Source organism: Argentina anserina, chromosome 6, assembly GCF_933775445.1.
Source record: "Argentina anserina chromosome 6, drPotAnse1.1, whole genome shotgun sequence".
NCBI classification, from domain to species: Eukaryota; Viridiplantae; Streptophyta; class Magnoliopsida; order Rosales; family Rosaceae; genus Argentina; species Argentina anserina.
This window is the reverse complement of record NC_065877.1, coordinates 14,010,224-14,030,075: the sequence shown is the minus strand read 5'-3', so window position 1 is coordinate 14,030,075 and position 19,852 is coordinate 14,010,224. Positions and strand designations below refer to the sequence as shown.

General features: G+C 38.6%; 2 protein-coding genes across 3 annotated transcripts; one reads left to right on the top strand and one right to left on the bottom strand.

The window, feature by feature from the left end:
• Positions 1-587: 587 nt before the first annotated feature.
• LOC126797694 (gamma-tubulin complex component 3) lies at positions 588-5,188 on the bottom strand. 2 transcript variants are annotated; one of them, XM_050524384.1, is made up of 4 exons: positions 2,861-5,188; positions 2,300-2,747; positions 2,072-2,200; positions 588-1,019 (listed from the first exon to the last, which is right to left on the bottom strand). In XM_050524384.1, the coding sequence occupies exons 1-2, from the start codon at positions 5,095-5,097 to the stop codon at positions 2,453-2,455; spliced, it is 2,532 nt and encodes an 843-aa protein (XP_050380341.1). In that variant the 5' UTR covers positions 5,098-5,188; the 3' UTR covers positions 588-1,019; positions 2,072-2,200; positions 2,300-2,452. The 2 variants fall into 2 exon arrangements, with proteins under 2 accessions (XP_050380341.1, XP_050380340.1); XM_050524383.1 differs by lacking the exon at positions 588-1,019 and having other exon boundaries at positions 1,099-2,200.
• A 7,102-nt stretch (positions 5,189-12,290) lies between these two features.
• On the top strand, positions 12,291-16,642 carry LOC126798874 (E3 ubiquitin-protein ligase SINAT2). The gene is made up of 4 exons (XM_050525951.1): positions 12,291-12,426; positions 13,801-14,112; positions 15,288-15,674; positions 15,806-16,642. Exons 2-4 carry the CDS (start codon positions 13,963-13,965, stop codon positions 16,124-16,126), a joined length of 858 nt encoding a protein of 285 aa, XP_050381908.1. The 5' UTR covers positions 12,291-12,426; positions 13,801-13,962; the 3' UTR covers positions 16,127-16,642.
• The last annotated feature ends 3,210 nt before the right edge of the window (positions 16,643-19,852 follow it).

Sequence of the window (19,852 nt, the reverse complement as noted above, 5' to 3'; positions counted from 1 at the left end):
ACCTAATGACAGACTTCTTAATGCTGCAGTCCGATGACCTTCCTGCTAGGACAAATGAGTTGTCTCATCTATTGAGTTAACCATAATGAAGTTCTCAGTCTAAAATAAAGTTCTCCTAATTGCATTACCAATACCTGCTTTGGCATGAGACAAATGAGCTAGATTGTTCAGTAATCAGTTCAGTTGACATACAGTTCATCTGGAATTTGTCCTTGCAACTTGTTACTAAATGCAACCTTTGGAAATTCCGTAGTCTTCCCATTGTTGTCAGAATCAATCCACCAAGTTAATTGCCTTCGAGGAATAAGAATCTCATGCCACTCCAGTTGCCGATCTCATTGGGAATGTATTGCTTCACGCTGCAAATCCATACCTTGAAGTGAACTAGAGACTCCCAAAGGAAACAGGAAAGGTAGTGTTTAATCCCTTATTTTCCAAATAGAGTAGAGGTGCTAAACATGGGGAAAAAATGAAAAAGAAAAAATTGGCTTCTAATCGAGTATGATGAATACGAGAATAATAATAACGTAATGGAACATAACATAACTCTTTATTGATTGATAATGATGCATATATATAGACATTACATAAGGAGTATCCTGAAAAATCAGAGATTCATATCTATTACATTAAAGCATAATATACTCCAATAAGGAAACCTAATTAGGCTAAGACACATAATGGTAGTAATTCTCCCGGAACAGCTTCTACAAAGATCAACGGACAAATTATTTTGCTGAAGGCTACGCCACTCAAGGTTGGCAAGGCACAAAGCGTGGGAGGAACAAATCCAGAAAATGAGTAAGGACATTGTCTATAGTTACGATCTGAGAAGCATTATCGTCATCCATTGCTACAGAAAATCTAGTGTTCCATTACAATTCCTCAATGAGATAACCCAAAAAAAAAGGTAAAATTAACGTCACCCAGATTCGCTACTGCAGCACATCAGCAATAACATTTTGCTCCCACCTTTCCATAACAGCTCAATGCGGGTCTCATGAACCCTGGGGCAATGCCTAAGAGTAAGAGCATCTGTATTCAGTAATACAATAAATTTATAATGGTGTTAACTGTTCCATAACATATGGACAGACATAATGGACTGGGAATTTTCAAGTACAGAGAGAATTCATAGATATAAAAATTTGAAGACAAAAAAATATACTCAATCTGCTCTGGCACTTTCATTGTCCAAATAGCAGAACTGCCAATATCAGAACATCTGGAATGGACATGAGTTGTCCAGAGGACATCCACCATAGTGCAAGAGATAAGATCATAATTCATTTCTTTACACAACCTCTTACTTCGGGTTAGAAGAAACTGTACTTGTATCAGATTTAAAACTGCAAATTACCTTTAATGTCACATTAACAAATCAAAGTCAAAGTCAAATGTAATGCTCTTAGTTCTGAGATTAATACAACCAAAAGAAGTCACTTGTGCTCGTAGCTAGCCAACCATAAATAATGCCCAATAATCAAAAGAAGAAAAAGAACACCAAGGGAAGACCAAGCCAATCAAGAGGGTTAAAATGGAAATGAATTCCACATAAAAGACTTGAGAGTCTAACCTCATTAAGACCAACACCCGGAGATTTTAGTGATGCACTACTTCACTGTCTGTAAATCTTCTAAATATATTTGAATGAGCTATATATAAAACACCAACCATATACAAATTGTATCATCTGTGTAATACAAGTATCAACTTTAAAAAAACATGAATATCAACTATATAACACCCGGCTACAACACAATAATATTATATGCACTCATGCAGCTATCATGAGGTTCAACAAAGAAATACAAAGTGCATATGTAACTATACATATGCTCTTTAATCATATTGTCTAAAGTCTAAATGGTGAAATCACAATAAAAAGCAAAACCGTTGGACAATAGATGAATGCTTGAAGACTCAAATAGTTAAATATCAATGTTAACATAGAATAAAAACCAACTAAATAGCAATATCACTCATTCACTATCATTCATCTAATTCAGAAATATGATACAGATATACAAACTATGAGTGAACGACAGCTCACAAAGCTGAAAGAACTCACCAAAAAAATCCCTAAAATATCAGCTGATACGCGTACTATCACATCTCACACCCTGATCTATTGATGAAATAAATCTTCAAGTCAAACCATAAATTTCCACTAGTGGCCATTAGAAAGAAGAAAACCCATCTGCAAACATCAAGAAAAAGATATAAGACATTAGTCCTGCAAACTATGTTGAATGGGATAAACAGTATATATGAATGAGAGATGAAGCTTTCGCACTACCTAAAACTCAAGCAATATAAAGTAAATCGGTTGGTCCTGTCAGCCAGCTACAGCATGATTGTTTCACCATATGAGTCAGCAATCCTAATGAACTGAAAATGGTTTGATCGTGCCATGAATTGCAGATACATTTGCTTCAACCTGTACAGCTTTCTACGTACTAGGATGCAACTGGCTATAAAATTCGGTGAAGTCAAGCCGAAACAGGAGGAACTTCAAATCAACATGTTGCTGCACGGGCAACTTGGAAATAAAATCCTCAAGCAATGAGGAATATTCTTTTGCTACGGCATCTAGATCCCGCCCCATATTCCGAAGAAATTCACCAGCACGTTGTGTGAGCGCCTTCCTGCCATCATTAATCCAGGACCCAGGCTCTGAGGATCTATTGTTTAATCGCTTCTGGGTTTTACTCTTGTCTCGAGAGGGTACAGATGATTCAATGGTTCTGCAGTAAACCAACCAACAAATATGAATTTATACTTTAAAAGATGACACAAATAAAAGTAGGTACGATTTTTATTTGAACCCAAAATCACCGATGAGACAAAAGAATGTTACCTTGCTTGCAACTCATTGATTCCTTCAGACAATCTATCAGCATGGCTTCGAAATTTCAAAATAAGATCCAACAAGGCAAAGAGTGAGTTGTAAAGGGTCTGGGAACGTTCTCCAAGGAGGGATTTTTCCACAATCGAATGGAGATACTTTTCATGGGCAGCAAGTAGATCATCAAGGTCCTTGGCCACCTCCATTTCATTCAAAAAGTTAGACCATGACACCTCCAAGACTTCAAACATAATATAGTATTGAAAGTTTGAAACAAAATGATTCATCTCATCCCAAAGAACCTGGCATCGTCTCAGAGTTGAAAGCAACGGCAGCTTAACTGATTTCTGTAGCTTCATGAAGGAACGGGAAGTGATACAATTTGGTTTCATAGTCTTCCAAGCACCAATAAGAGCATGTTCTACTCTTCGAAGCTTCCACAAGAAATTAAATATTTTTAAATACTTTGTCATCACTGACTCTGTAAAAACAGTATCTAAAGGAACCCTTGCATCATATTCCAATGAGAATACATCCCAACCCCTATCTCCAGTTTCATGTGGCATCATCTTCACCTTCAATCTATCCAATATGTCACGATCATCATATTGAGCATTCGATGATCGAATTGCAGTTTCCAGTAACCCAGCTAGCTGAAAAGAGCTTATTGTGTTGGCAGGCTCAGAAAGCTCTGGCCCAACAATATCCATTAGGTACTGAACAAAATCACCCTGTCCAAGCAGTAAATAACGCTTTATTGCAAGACAGTGCTCCTTGAACTTATACTGGTTGTATATAACATCCAACAAATGCTTATCAACTCTTTTCGCTGCCCCATCAACCAAAGACTCAAGTGCATCAGTTTCACCATATCCAAGACCCCATCTTCTTGTCGTAGTGCCAGCAGCAGCTGCAGCTTCAGTTGCAGCATCAGCCCAACCAAGATCCTCACAGCAGACCCGAAGGAAATTTATTGACTTTCCAGTCCTCAGAATGCGTTGAGCAAGAGACTGTGAGATAAAAGAAGGAAGCATCCCAGCATGGAGCATATAACCTTCCCTCCAAAGAGATTCAGCTTTCACCGGCTGACCCACGATAAAGAACTCAGCAAAAACGTCTTCCAACTCCCCTTCCAAAACCCAACTCCTGACCATCTCAAAAAGCGGTGAACACACCCGACGGAGTAACCGCCCCATGAACTCATGCACTAGTGGGTCACCATGCTGAGCATGCATATGAATAGCCCCAGCCATTGCCCCACCCCTCAAAATCCTACATTTATCAACCAAAACAGCCATCAGCCTCATCTTCACCATCGGCTCCGCAAACCAAACAGACAGCCTCCTCAACGAAAGATAATTACCCGAGCTCACCGTCTCCGAAACCAAAGGAATCGGATTCATTGCCTGCGCTTCAAGCACTGCCAACAACTTGTAATAATCCGACAGCTCATCCTGCAATGCAGCACAAAACGCCTGCCCAATGGTCCCAACATCTTCACTCGGAAACCCATCCATACTCTCCGAAATGAACCCCTTAACCTTCCTAAACAGCCAGCCCAGCTCACAAAGCTTCCGAACCATAATCCTAGTCCCTCTCGGAACCTTAACCAAATCGGACAAAAGATAACCATCTGCATTACCATCAAACTTGACATACTTGCCATCAATCCCCTGACAAGCATACAACACATCTCTCACCAAAACCTCCTCCGAAACCTCATTTTCCTCCCTAACCAAATTCGCAAACTCTCGAAAAGCAATGTCCCTAAGATTCTCCGGGTCCTTAGAAACCAACAAAACCCCATTGCCCCAGCCCTTCCCTCTAACCCCCAAAACCCTCGAGTCTTCGCCCGATTCGGAGTCGTTTAAACCCAAATTGGGCAGCAAAATCGACGAATCGAGCTGTGAGTTAACATTCTTGCGATCCTCTGATATAATCTTAAGCACATAAAGCACAGCCCACTTGTTATTGACGCTTCCGGGGACGGTTTTGGATGCGAATTTGGTATAGAGGTCGGCGAAGGTGAGGGCGAGGGAGGACTTACCTTGGGTGGCGAGGCGGCGCTTGGTGGACTCGGCGATGGCGGCGGCGTCGGGGGCGACGGAGGGGGTGAGACGGCTGGAGAGTATGCGAATCGCGTAGCGGACGGAGGTTTGGAGATGAGGGGAGGTGGGGTTTTGGGCAACGAGGCGGATGACGAGCTCCTTGACCAGATCTGCGACTTTCTGCTGGTCTTCGTCTTCCATTTTTTAGGGTTTTGAAAAGGGGGAGAAGAAGAAGGAAGAGTGAGGCAGTGTGTCACACACAACAGCGAGGGTTTTTGATTTTTTTCTGAAGGCGCGGAAATGAGAGAGAGAGAGAGAGCTTCGTTGTGTTTCGATAGAAATTTATTTTTGATCGGAAAATTAATATAAAAAATGCACGTGAGTTGTGGGTGATCAATCGGTGGTCATTTCGTGTTTGGCTGGCAGTGGTGGATCGGATTAGAGTCTGGGATGCAAGTTGAAAGGTTAATGGTGTTTCGTGTGTGTTGGAAACGGATTCAATGCACCGTTGAGTACGCACACCAGTAAATTTAGACCGTTCATCAATACATGTGGATCAACTTTTTGAATTGGTATTAGTTATTCGTTCGAGATTTGTTAGTTAGGCAAGTAAGGATTATCTTTAAAAAAAACTAAGAAAGAGAAGGCATAGAGGTGGTTGGTTAACTCAGATCTTGGACTTGAATTCCATTACCCGACAACTTTGGTTATGCTTTTGGGGTGTTTTCGTTGAATTGAAGCAAATTAAAAGATGAATGAGGGTTTGAGGTTTTCACCTCTTGATTCTTCTCTTCTTTCTTTTTTCCGGCAAATGGTTTATTGCTCAGCAACTTTGTGATTTTTGATCTTGGGGTTCCAATCTAGATTTCGGTGCATCAAATTGATGAATCTAATTCCAAAAAATGAAAACCAAGTTTACAAACCACTGATGAACCACAAATCTGAAAAAAAAATTGAATTTATTGAAATTGATTTGATGAGACTAATCCAAAACCCAATATGCAAACCCGAAAACAATTCAATTCCATGTAATCATATTTGTTCAATTGTGGGTTTCATCAATCAATATAGTTATATGGTTTTGATTCGTACTTTAATTTCTTCATTGTGATTAATCTGGAAAATAAAATGAAGATGAGAAGAACATAGGAGAGGGGGTGACGAACACACATAGACAGAGGAGAGAGGAGAGAGAAGAGAAACAGTTGCGCGTGGGCTTGTACAATTAACTGATGCAAAACGAATGGAGTACAACAATTGCTATTAACATACAAATGGAAGTAATTCGAGTGACACGAGAGTAAGTGTCAAAGAAATCAAGACCTTCTTTTTGTCGATACCTTTTTGCTACTAGTCTTGCTTTGTATTTGTCTCTGGAACCATCTGGTTTTAATTTTGCTTTGAATATCCATTTATAACCAATTGGTTTGTTTTCAGGTGGTAAATCAACCAACTCCCATGTATGATTATTCATAATGGATTCCACTTCATTTTGGATTGCTTCCTTGCAATAAGGTGCTTCTGCAGATGTCATTGCAGCCTTACATGTTTGAGGTTCTTGTTCAGTAAGAAAAGTCATAAAATCTGAACCAAAGTCTTTTGCAACCCTTGTTTTTTTACTTCTTCTTTGTTCTAATTCTTGTTCTTGAACCTTTGAAGTAGAAGCATTGTTATTATTTTTCTGTGTTCTTGAGTCTTCATGTACTCTTTTCTTTGTAGTACTTGATCTATCTTTGTATGGAAATATATCCTCAAAGAATTCAGCTTCATTGGACTCAAGAATAGTGTTCACATGCATTTCTTCATTTCCAGATTTGTGAACCAAAAATTTATATGTTGCACTATTAATTGCAGGTCCAATATATACACAATCTACTGTTTTTGGTCCAAGTGTTTGCCATTTTGGATGAGGAATTCTCGCTTTTGCAAGACAACCCCACACTTTCATGGTTTTATATGGGTAGCCTTCATTTCCAGATTTCATATGGAGTCTAATCATTCTTTTTAAGAGGAATTTTATTCAATGTTGAGTTGGCATATAAAAGAGATTCACCCCATAAACTTTGTGGAGCACCTGAACTGTTCAACATGGAATTCATCATTTCTTTGAGAATTTTGTTCTTACGCTCAGCAACTCCATTTTGCATTGGAGTGTAGGGTGCTGTTGTTTGATGAACAATTCCATGTGTAGAACAAAATTCAGAGAATTCATTTGATGTGTATTCTCCACCACGATCTGATCTTAGTTTTTTTTATCTTCTTGTCTAATTGATTTTCAACTTCAACTTTATATATCTTAAACATACTTAAAGCTTCATCTTTACTGGTTATCAAATAGACATAGCAAAATATGCTGCAGTCATCGATGAAAGTAATATAATAATTCTTTCCAGATCTACTTGGAGTTGATTGGAAGTCACAAACATCACTATGAATCAGTCCAAGCACTTCGTTGGATTTTTCAACAGTTTTGTAAGAGTGTCTTACATACTTTGATTTCACACATACTTCACATTTATGTTTATCAGCATTATTTATGTATTTTAATATGCATTCTAACTTAGGACTGCATTTTGGTAACAATCCTAAGTTTATCATCCTATTTAGAGAACGATAATTCACATGACTTAATCTAGTAGGCCATAAATTAACTGAATCAAGGAAGTAGATAGAAGCCACTATTGCATGTATTATTATTATTATTATTAATATCACTAGTAGGAATTACATTGAGTTTAAACAACCCCTCAGATAGGTAGCCTTTTCCTACATACATCTCACTCTTGTTGAGTACAAACTTATCAGATTCAACACTAACTTAAAGTTTGTGTTGATAAGAAGAGAACCAAAAATCATATTCTTTTTAATCTCAGGAACATGGAACACATTGGTGAGTGCAAGTTCTTTTCCAAAAGTGAGTTTCAGTATCACTTTTCCTTTTCCTTCAACTGCAGCAGTGTTAGAATTTCTCATGTGAAGATTTTCTCCACCAGATCCTTGCTCATATGTTGCAAACATGCTCCTTTCAGCACGCACATGCCTTGATGCACCTATGTCAACCCACTAATCATTGGTATTGGTCATCAGATTTACCTAAGATACAACAACAACAAATTGATTTTCTGCCATGTTTGCTTGATTTTTATCTCTAGCAAATTTATCCTTTTTGTGGCGACAATCCATAGCTTTATGACCAGGCTGCTCACACACCCAGCATGCACCTTGAATTTTCTTTTTGAACATAACAGCTTTTGGGGCAATAGGTGCTCTCTTGGCATCAGCTTTTCCCTTATGATTGTGAGAAAATTTAGGCTTAGAGGTACTGCCTTCAATCACATTGGCTTTTGCTTCCATTGAGGACCAATCAGATTTTTTTTTTCGGTTCTCTTCTTCCACACGAAGCTTGAGAATGAGTTGCTCAAGGTTCATCTCTTCAGATAGGTGCTTGAGATATATTTTGAAATTCTTCCAAGTGGGAGGCAACTTTTCAATAATGGAAGCAATAAGAAAAGTCTCATTTAGTCCCATACCTTCATCAACCAATTCATGAGCAGTAATTTGGAGTTCCTCCACTTGCTTCACCACAGAATTGGCATCACTCATCTTAAAGTTCAGAAATTTTCCAACAACAAATTTCTTGGCACTTGCAACCTTAGACTTGTTTTCTTATCCAAAGAATCCCACAGCTCTTTTGCAGTTTTGAATGTAGAATAACCATCATACAAAGAATAATCTAAGGCATTCAAAATATAATTCTTACACATAAATTTGTTGTGTTCCCAAGCTTCGACAACCTTAATAGTTACATTTGGGATATCACCCTCTGTTGGCAAATTACGAGCCTCAGATGTAATTACTTGTGTTAAGTTCAATGTTTTTAGATAAAACAACATCTTTTGCTGCCATCTTTGGAAGTCCACTCCTTTGAACACAAAAGACTTCTCAATGTGGTTCTTAACACCAACAACAGTAGGTTGATCCATTTCAATAAACAAAAATTTCTGTTTTAGATTGTTAATATATAGGCTTAGTAGGTAATGGAATCAACTCAATCAACACCAGATGATTTATAAAATAGCCTTTTATTTATACTTCTATTACAACAACAAAATGAATTTGAAGAACAAACGATTCTAATTCTATGAACACAGCTCAATTTCAATCAAACTAATAACAAATGACTCAAAGCAAAGAAACTAACTTGTTGATTTTGATAGAGACTTGCTTGCAGCAATCTCTTAAAACATAAATTCGCCTTTACACTTGTGCACGTAGATCTTGGACGTCTGTTTTATAGGATACAACTAACAAATACAATCGATGCACTACGACTGAATCCCTGACAAATTCTACTTTGTGTTTCTCATAAATATTAAAGGGAGAAGAGAGAGGAGTAATATCATAATACATCTGCTTGGGCTTGTCGTCCTTATATAGAGGATTGACGACGATTGAGTGGGTTGACCAACAACAACAAAGCTTTGGTCGCGTTAGTTGAAAACCCAGAAGTTGTGTTATTATGTTCCCATAAGACATGTTCTTTGCTTTGTTTGATCTCAACTTCTATCAATAGATAGAACATTATCATAATAGTAATAATACTTATTAGTAAGAATGATAAAGCAGTTTTCTCCAAGTTAAAATAGATGGTAAGAAATGTAAAGTAAAAACTAAAACATTTCATCTGATTTTTACCCCACATTCTCCAAGTCTCCAACATTAAGCCCATACAATCACTCAAATAGATTTACGCATTCTATGACAATCAATCTATGGGCAATCTATGTTAGAGGTTATTGATGAAAATAGGTGATGAAGCATTTCTCAAATTGAACATTCCCTTGAGGAGTTTGATGTTAACGCAATTAAGATAATGCTAACCGGACGGGTTGATGATGAAGTTGGTTTTGTTTGCCCTCATAAAAAGGTAGAGGTGTGCACTGTAAATGTGTAAAGAGTGGTATAAGAAGCTCTTTAGTTAAAAATATAACCCTCATCTTTCTTAGTTTCATTGTGAGAAGTAGAATCTAAAATATTACTTGGAGGCCAAATATTATTCGTAAGGTCTTTTATACATTACTAGCTATAATACCCGCACTTGCTGCGGGATTCCAACCAATATGATTATAATTTTTCAATCAAGAATTTTTTTTGTTATTTGTCATATAAGTGAAACATATACGCAACTCATTAGTGTATAGTCCAATGTATTTTTTTTATAGCTAGCAGTTTTCACGGATGAGTACATGCAAAAAAAAAAAACATTAGTGTATATAACTACTAATTTTTGTGTCTCTATTATCACAATATGCAACTTGCTTTAGTTTATGTCGAGATTAGTAACAAACTAACAATTCCAATTTCATGCCTAACAATGAAACTCATTAGTCAAAAATCCAATCCTCATCTTTCTTAGTTCAAATTGCTGTTAAGGGTGATGCATTAAAGCAATCCCTTGGTTCCCATTAGCGTGTGCTTGAATTTATTCGCAGAACGACGGGTAAAGACTCACTCAATTATGTTCAAAGACCGGAGATGTGGAGCGCGAAAAATTAGGACGTGGGGCAATTGTAAAACTCTATTACTTATTGCAATCTCACATTTGCCCTCTTCTAACAATTTTCTTCCAATCTTACGCTCTTAAATTTACTGACTCTGCCTTTGGGGCTACTCACACCACGTACTGTCGCATGAGAAGCCACTTCTCTGAGACCATGGCGCTGCCATCTCGTTGCCGCTTGGTTGTGGAAGCACGAGGCACGCCGGCGACGTGAAATAATCAAAGCTTCGTGCCAGGGTACTCCACAACAGTTAGAGGTAGCATACGAGTAGGGTTTTGTTCCTAGTGACATACATCGTTACTATATACTCGTTGAATAATTAGATCAAACAACTATTCGCACAGTTGCATGCTACGACTAAAAGCTTTAAGGTTTGACGTATGGTAAGCATCTCTAGCCTATTCACCCCCCAATACGAGCACCTCTCTTCTTTAGATTTTTATTCTATATAGCAAGCTAAGCAGGACTCAAATACGTCTCTTGATAACCACATGCTACCAGATAGATTGAACTAGTCGCAGTCACGTAGTTTGAAACATAGCCATGCTTACCTACTTATTCTCTTTGTTCTTATGTTGGAGGTCCATCACCTACTTATATTCATACGTAGAGTTTTTTAAAATGCTGACAGTATAGACAATGAAGATACTAGAGCAAGACCAAGGGATATGCCCATATACAATAATCACTTTTCGAACTCACCACCCCAAATGATTTTGAATACTTGTGTTCTACTCAAGCATACATATGATTTGGATGGTCCTAAATATAACAAATGAATCAACAGTGGTCCTTGTTTCTGGAAAAGGCTGAACGAATTATTATCAAGGATTAGTCCCTGTCTGGTTAAACTTATGCAAGTATGGGTCGGTAGCTAGCTAGGTCTGTACAATCTTGGACAGTTTCACACGTACCCTTCAATATGTCTGAGGTCTTAACACTGTTGTGTACAACAGTTTTTGGGCATCACAAGAAACCCAGCTCCTATTTTCGTACTTGTTTTTGTTGTTTTTGTTGTCTCATTTCCTAGCCAAAGCTAAAAAGGGTAAACGTTTGAGGAATAAGTAGCTAAATGTAGCTGTGTAGGCATTCAAAATTGAAGAAACGTACATTGCTCATGACCGAGTGCAATTGTCAATAGGAGTGACAAGATAGTAATGACAATGATAAATATATGTGTCCCATAAGGGATCATGACGAATTAATGCATCTTGACACAAATCTTACATAGAGAGCTAGTACCTTAGACACTCTTGTGCTTCAAATTTAATAACGATTGATCTTAAGTTCTCAACTACAAAAATGGATAAGAACACAAGTTAGTTGTAAGTGAGTTTTATTTTAGGAAGCTTTAATGTAAGTAAAGACTATAATTTACTCTTATAGTTTAACATTAAGTTTCAGATATTTCTGACGAATATACATATTTATATTTTTTTTTCAATATAAACTTAATTAACATCATTGTATTCTTTTCCTCGAAATCATAATCGAAAATCATCGTATCTATTATTACAAGAAAATATCATCATAAAAGAATTGAGTAGTTGAGGAAACATGGGAGCATTCTTCCCTCCCTTCAACGTTGGAGCGGAGGGTCGGAGCGATTTGGAAATTTCATATTTCTAACCCCTACACCGCGTTTGAAAAACATACAGGAGAAAAATGAGAACCCAATAATATTATTCAAACGTCGCGTGCGCGTCGAGAAAAAGAGAGAAACTAAAGAGCATCGGTCCACGCTCCAGTAAAAGAAGAAGAAGTTTAAATCGTCGAATAAAAAAAAGAAATAAGGAGAATCCAATTAAGAAAGCCGACAACAAAAGGAAATATATATTGAATTTTGAAACAACAACAGAAAAAACAAAAAGCCCCTCTCAATCAAAACCAGAAACGCATTTCAAGCATTTTCGATGGCAAGCACCACCACCACCACCACCTCCGCACTCTCTTCTCTTTCCGTCTCCGGGTAATACGCCTCGTACTATTGTTTGTTTTTGTTTTCCGGGCTCTTTCTTCGATTTCGTGTCTGCTTTTGTTTTTCTTCTTGTTTGTGTTTCCGCAATCTGGGTTGTCGTTCGCCCCTTTTGATAGTTTTGCAGAGAGAGAGAGAGAGAGAGAGAGACGGTCTGTTTAGTTCGGTTTTTTTAATGTGGTGTGGAGGCAGTTTTGGGTTTGAAATCTCAGCTGGGTATCTGTGTTTTGGTTTGTTCCTTGTTCTCTACGTGTTGTGGTTTTGTTTTTTCTTCTGAGTACTTATGGTTTTTGGGTCCATTTGATTGTTATATAAGACGGAGTTAGCTTTTGGCAAAAGACAGTTTGAGCTTTTCGTTTAAGATTGTGTTTGATTTCTGTTTGAGATTTTATCTCACGAGTGTTGTGGGTTTTGAATTTGGGGTATGCTTGGTGTCCCTCCTTTTTTGTTTCTTATGTTTCTTCTATATTGTTTTTGTTTAATTGTTAAGATAAATGATTAGTTTGATTGCTAAAGAGGAGGAATTATGTTTTCTTTTGCAATGTTTTTTTCTTTAATGTGAATTTGAGATTATTGTTCTTTCTTTTCTGTTGGTAAGTGTAAGTTGTATAATTTTCGTGATGGTGCAAGGGATCTGAGGGTTTTGTCAAACCCAATCTCTGAATTGATCTGGGTTTGTCCTCGGCTTGCTGATATCTTTATAATTCTGAGATTGTGGTGAGCCATGTGATGATGGCGAACTTGTAGAGCTAGATTTCACTTCTGGGTTCGGTGCATTAAACTGGATTTCACTTTTGTTCTGTTGACCGTCTTGTTGCTATGGTAATGATTCAATATAAACAATTTGAATTGTGTTCAACGTTGGGGAGAAAATCTGGTGCTATTCTGTGAAGATTAATGTGGTCTTAGCTATGCCTTGGTTTCATCAATTCTCTAGGAATACTTGCTAGTAAAAATGAATTCCGTAGCTGTCTTGGTATGATGAGCTTATAACAGCCCAAAAAGCACTTTCTAAGATTTCAATTATTAGGCCACAAAAGGCTAATGTAAGTAGTGTAGATGTCTGTATGTGTAGGGTCAAGTCATAGATGAGTAGGAATCCCCTTCCTGCAAGCAAGACTATATTCCAATTTTTTTAGATGTCAGAAAACAACAATAAGTTGCATCACCTTCCTGACTTGCCCATACTTCATAATGTTTTCACCAGCACATTGAGATGAACAATCAGTGCCATCCTGTATTCATTTCATAACTCTTGCCTTGTTTTTTTTTCCTGGAGTTTGGGCTCAAGTTCAATTGCAGATTCTGTAGCAAGCAATAATAGCATGTAATGGTGCTAAAAAAAGAAATATTTTTATTCTTTAATAGGAATAACAAGTCCTTGGAGAATTGATACTGGAATAGAGAGCAAAGTGGACTGCAGTTTTGGATCTTCGGAGCCACAGCTTTGTTAAATTTGAATCATCCGTGGCTCCTAAGGTCAAGAGCAAGGGAGTTCTTGAGCCTCGCCAAGTGGTTTCAGATTATGAGATGGCAACGGCAAAGTCAGAGACAGTTGATGCACTCAATAAGCCTACCCCTGCTCTGGGTGGAAAACATAATCTTTATTCAACCAATGGTGTGCATGAGTTACTTGAGTGCCCTGTCTGCACAAGTTTGATGTACCCTCCTATTCATCAGGTACATTCTGTGTTTCACCTGGATTTACTAACTGGCTATTTGAGATCATACCATCATCATTAAACCTTGCTGGCTATTATGTTTATCATAGTAGCAGACATTCAGTAATACATTGGAAATCACAAGTTTTAGCTTCTTGGGAATTGGAACTTCTTTGGTTAATACTCTCTCATGGAGGCTAGATGTATTGCTTATTCTTTTTACATATAGAAGCAGAAATAGACTAGACAAGGATTGATGGGAATGAAAAAAAAGCTATGGTACTTATGTGACACTGATTAAAAACTTGTTGTAAATAAATACTGTTAGTTTGGATGGTTGAATCAGCTCTTTATGTTTATTGGAAAGTAGCATTTAACATACTTTTAGGGTATACTTTTTTAGGGTTATTAGGTTTAATGGAAAGTAGCCTTTAACATACTTCTAGGGTATAACTTTTTTAGGGTTATTAGGTTTAAGGGTTGAATCAGGTCATTGGAAAGTAGCCTTTAATGAGATTGCACGTGGTGGAGTGGATGGTTGAAGGAGGGGAGTGTTTATGTTGTTGGTTCCTTTAACATAAAGTGATTCTCATTAGGTTTTGAGGGTGATGCTGTGCGCTGTAGACCTTTAGTAGAATAGTGTTGGGTATTACAGTCAACATGATTCAATCAGCTGTGAAATGAGCATTTATATGTAGTTTTACAGCTTTAGACTGGATGTCTTAAGTAGGAAATCGTTTATGTATTTAGATGTAGGTCACACAGTCCACTAATGACCTTTATCATTTTCACTTAGTATGTTATGAAACATTATTAATGTCCTTTGCTGTAGTTTCATCTGATCTCAAGTCTAAAACATCCAATCTGTCAAGAATTGTGCAAAGCTATCATTTTTTCACTTCATATTCACTTATCAGTGCCAACAGCGACAATTTTCTCTTCCATTTGTAGATATTATGACCCTGTCATTTTTCGTTTTCTCTCACATCTGTTATTTTGGCTATTACTCGTTGTTTTTCATATTATTCTGAAGCAATGAGTTTAATTAAAATTTAATTGTTAGTGTGGGTCTGTAATGAAGCAATTAAAATTATGTCTCACCTTTTATTGTCTTTTTTAGCCTCTTCTCATGTCACAGTGAGGATACTGTTCTTTCATTCTAAAATTCTCTGTCTCTGAAATCTTACTGTGAAGTGTCCTAATGGCCACACATTATGTTCGGACTGCAAGTTAAGGGTGCAGAATTGTTGCCCAACTTGCCGCTATGAGCTCGGGAATATCAGGTGTCTGGCTTTGGAGAAGGTTGCGGAATCATTGGAACTCCCTTGCATATACCAGAGTTTAGGTTGTCATGATATTTTCCCATACTATAGCAAGCTGAAGCATGAGCAACATTGTCGATTTCGCTTATACAATTGCCCTTATGCTGGATCTGAGTGCTCTGTTACAGGAGATATCCCAACTCTAGTTAATCATCTTAAAGATGATCACAAGGTTGACATGCATGATGGGTCTACCTTTAACCACAGATATGTTAAATCAAACCCACACGAAGTTGAGAATGCGACTTGGATGCTAACTGTAAGTATTGTATTTCTTCTTTGGTGACTGAAAATGTTCAGTTTAGTCTTATAATTGTCTTCCCAATGCATATTCATTTTCAATGTACATAAGAGTCTGACCTACCTTCGGTATTTATATTTTATATCCAGGTGTTCAATTGTTTTGGGAAACAATTTTGTTTACATTTTGAGGCTTTCCAGATAGGAATGGCTCCAGTCTACATGGCTTTTTTACGATTCATGGGTGATGATACTGAGGCTAAGAAGTTCAGCTATAGTTTGGAGGTTGGTGGAAATGGTCGTAAGTTAATATGGCAAGGAATTCCCAGGAGTATCCGTGACAGTCATAGAAAAGTTCGTGACAGCCAGGACGGACTCATAATTCAGAGAAATATGGCTCTCTACTTTTCTGGTGGGGATAGGCAAGAACTGAAGTTGAGGATTACTGGCCGGATATGGAAAGAAGAATGAGATCAGGATATCAATGTTTAGGTGTACAGTTAAAGTTCTGAGTCTGGTTTGGGTAGCTCTACGTGGAAGCATTGAAGTATTTAATCCAATTTTCTGTTTAAAGTGGGAGTTTATGGACTGATTTCGAAGGCAACACATCAAACTGATATATTTGCCTGACTGCTGCCATGGTTGGATCCATTGAATCATTCGATGGGGTTGGTGGAAGTTTAGCAGAATGGCCATGTTTTTCAAATCCATTAGTTCATTTGGTTATATGGTCTTATGCTTTACCTTCAACGACGACCACGAACTCCTTTGCCTCGTGTATTTAAGTGCACATATTGCCATTTATTAGTTGTATCAAATGTGTTGCTGATATGGTGTGGTAAAGGCCATCGATACCATATGGCCTGGATTGATTAATACATTCGAGACATCATCTTGTTTAACTTGGCTCGGTCAGAATGAAATTTATGCCACACTGCTTTCTGTTGTCAAACTGATAAGACTTATTTTCCCTTCTAGTGTGACGACTATATGCTTAGAAAGAGAAACTCTTGGGTTGTTTTCCTAATGTGTGTGTATAAATGAAAATGAAAGTTGATCACAAACCTTTGGGAACCATGGTCTAATCTGATAACCTAAATATAAGAGCTCCGAGTTGTTCTACCACCTCTATTGGTTCTTTGAGTTTGCTTCCGGCGCAATGGTGACACTGTCCCGTTCAAGTATGGGGAGACTGGTTGGCTTTCCTGGTAGCGTTCAGTACACGGCCATGTATATACAAGAATTATTAAATTGGCTTTTGCCAAACTCGTGGCCTCGTGGGTAATGGGGCTTGGAAATAGGCTATTACAACTTCATTTACAGCTCAATTATGCGCAAGGGAGTGGAGTAATTTTACACTGAAAACTAATCCGGTTCAGCAATAGCCTAAGTCTACAATAAGGTATAAAACAATACCTGGCAGCCTGGCTGATACTGAAGGAGTGGCGGGTGCCACTACTCTCACTTCCTGTGGCGAGGCAACTGCCATAGTCGATGCCGCCGGCGGTTGAGAGACCTGACAACCTGCGTCTCCATTCTCCATTTAAACCATTTTCCCACAAATCCATGATATCAGAATGATCAGACCCACAAAAGGAAAATTAGCCAATAAAGCAGGAATGAAGGGCACTAATCGAAATCAGAATAGAGATTTAACATGACAAAAAATAGAAACTTGGTCGACACTCAATTTAATCAAATCCAACATGGATTCGGAATCGACTCAAGTATATATATATAAAGTACGTTGTTATGCTCATATCTCTCACTCGTACGATCGACTTCCATGTTATTTTTTAGAAACCCTAACTCCTCCATCACTAGTTACTTCCCTTACAAACTTCCATCTCTAAATCTTCCAAGCCTACGACTACCACTCTACCAGACACTGTTAGCATGAGTGAGCTGTGTGAGCTGTGTAAAGCAACAAACATGGTGGTAGAACAACTAGATTCATCATTAGAGATAGTGCTAACAGCAATGTCATTGTCTAATTCATTTCCTATAAATAGCTAGACTTGTATCAAGATAATCAATCAATATAGCATTTTAATTTTAACTTGGCATCAAAGCCAATTTTTTTTTTCTGTTTTTCTGGGTTTGGATTCGTACCTCCCATAAAACAGCCGGTAGTGGCTCAGCGCTTTCCTGGCTCGGCGCTTTCCTCGCATCCCACCAAGGAGCTCCACCGCACTGAGCTATAAACCAGCCGGCAGTAGCTCGGCGCCTTCATCCGACGGTCTCCTCGCCCGAAGCTCTCCACCGCCTCCGCACCGCACCACCACACCAAGGAGCTCCACACACCGAGGTTCCACCGTGTCGCCCGAGCTCTCCACCGAGGTCCGGCTCCACTTCCTTTTCTTTTTCGTTTTTCCATCGGAGGAAGTTTTTGGGAGAAGGAGAGGCAGCGGACGGCGTGTGTGGGTGGGTAGGCGAAGGTTTTTTCCGCCCTAAATACCCGGTCCAAAATCAATTCGACCCGACAGATTCGACCCAAACCAGATCTGACCCGATTCGGAAACGATCCGACCCGGCCCAACTTTGATAGGTTCATATCTTTTTTTGGTGTTTCCGCTATATAATCTCTGACCTTTGATTTGCTTTTTCAAATGGTTTTCGGAGACGGCGTTGAGAGTTTTCGGAACAATGATGTTTCGAACTTTGAAATATTTGTTAAGAGTTCTAACAGTGGTTCATTTGGAGGAATTAAACTCAATGAGACCAATTTCCGTAAATGGAAGAGAATTATGACAGCTCATCTTCGAGGAATGCACAAGATGGGGCATGTAACCGGAGTAACTAAAGCTCCTAGTGCAGATGATATTGTTGCCTACACTAAGTGGGACGACGATGATGGTCTTGTCATGTCTGTCTTGTGGAAATCTATGAATGAAGAAATAGTTGATCTGGTGGAGTCATGTGACACTGCGCAAGCGATATGGAGGACACTAGAAGGCTTATAAACTAATGACTCTGATTTTATACAGGTTCATGAGTTAATGTGCACAGCTTTGGCGATGCAACAGGATGGGCAACCGGTGGCGCAATATTTCACCAAACTAAAAAATATTTGGGCTGTGATTGATGTGAAACGTCCTTGCATGATCAAGAATCCAGAGGATATTATCTGGTACCAACAAGAAAAGGAGCTTGAGCGCGTTCATCATTTCCTGAAAGGTCTTGATGCAAAACATAACACTGCGAAAGGGGAATTACTCAGAAAGACCGAACCCCCTAGCATGCTTGCAGCTTTCACATATATCCGAAAGGATGAGTCTCAACAGGAAAGTCTTCATCAAACACAACTTGAAGTTTCTAGCCTTATTGTTCGTGCTAGATCTCCAGCACCACCCCTTCAGCCGGCAACTTCAGCTCCACTTCATCGGCAATGACCACCACCCGGCTTCGGGAATCAGCCTCGCCCTCCTTACTCTTATTGTCATGATACTAATCATGCTCGTGCGATCTGTTGGAAGCTGTATCCACACCTTCGTCCCAAGGCGAAAGCAGCTATTCAATTCATCCAAGAACCAGACATCTATGGTGTGGTTGGACATGATCATCATACAACATGAGGAGTAGTGCCTACCGCATCCATCGCTGGTCATGGCAAAATTGGTATGGCTTTAAATATTTCTAATTTTGTTGGTTTTGATACATGGATTATTGATTCTGGTGCGCCTGATCATATGACTTATGACAAATCTTATTTTTCCATATTATCTCCTCCACCAGTACCATATGTTACTAATGCTAATGGTGAAGCCTTTCCCGTCATCGGGAAAGGATCAGTTCGTCTTACTCCCACAATAGAGCTTCATAATGTGTTATATGTCCCTACTTTATCTCATCATTTGATATATGTTCCTCAATTGAACACTGACGCTAAGTGTTCTGTGACATTTTTTCCTATGTATGCGATCTTTCAGGATCTTCTCACCGGGGAGTTAATTAGTCAGGGGTATCTGAGGGGCAGGTTGTTTCATCTGGATCAGACATATGCGGGGGAAAGACCAGGGGCACAGTCTCGAACTGCTTTAATCTCCACTTCTGACAAGTTAAGTGAAGTTTGGTTATGGCATCGTCGCTTAGGGTATCCATCTTTTAGTGTTATGAAACAATCCATGCCTACTTTGTTTATTAGTGTCGATGTGTCTTCTTTACGTTGTGAGACATGTGTTTTGGGTAAGAGTCATT

Excerpts from the sequence above, each read along its gene's own strand:
- LOC126797694 (XM_050524384.1), bottom strand. The coding sequence starts at position 5,097 with ATGGAAGACGAAGACCAGCAGAAAGTCGCAGATCTGGTCAAGGAGCTC. Across the intron at positions 2,748-2,860 it reads ATCAATGAGTTGCAAGCAAG|AACCATTGAATCATCTGTAC; the intron begins GTAACATTCTTT and ends GGTTTACTGCAG.
- LOC126798874 (XM_050525951.1), top strand. The coding sequence starts at position 13,963 with ATGGCAACGGCAAAGTCAGAGACAGTTGATGCACTCAATAAGCCTACC. Across the intron at positions 14,113-15,287 it reads TGTACCCTCCTATTCATCAG|TGTCCTAATGGCCACACATT; the intron begins GTACATTCTGTG and ends CTTACTGTGAAG. Across the intron at positions 15,675-15,805 it reads ATGCGACTTGGATGCTAACT|GTGTTCAATTGTTTTGGGAA; the intron begins GTAAGTATTGTA and ends TTTTATATCCAG.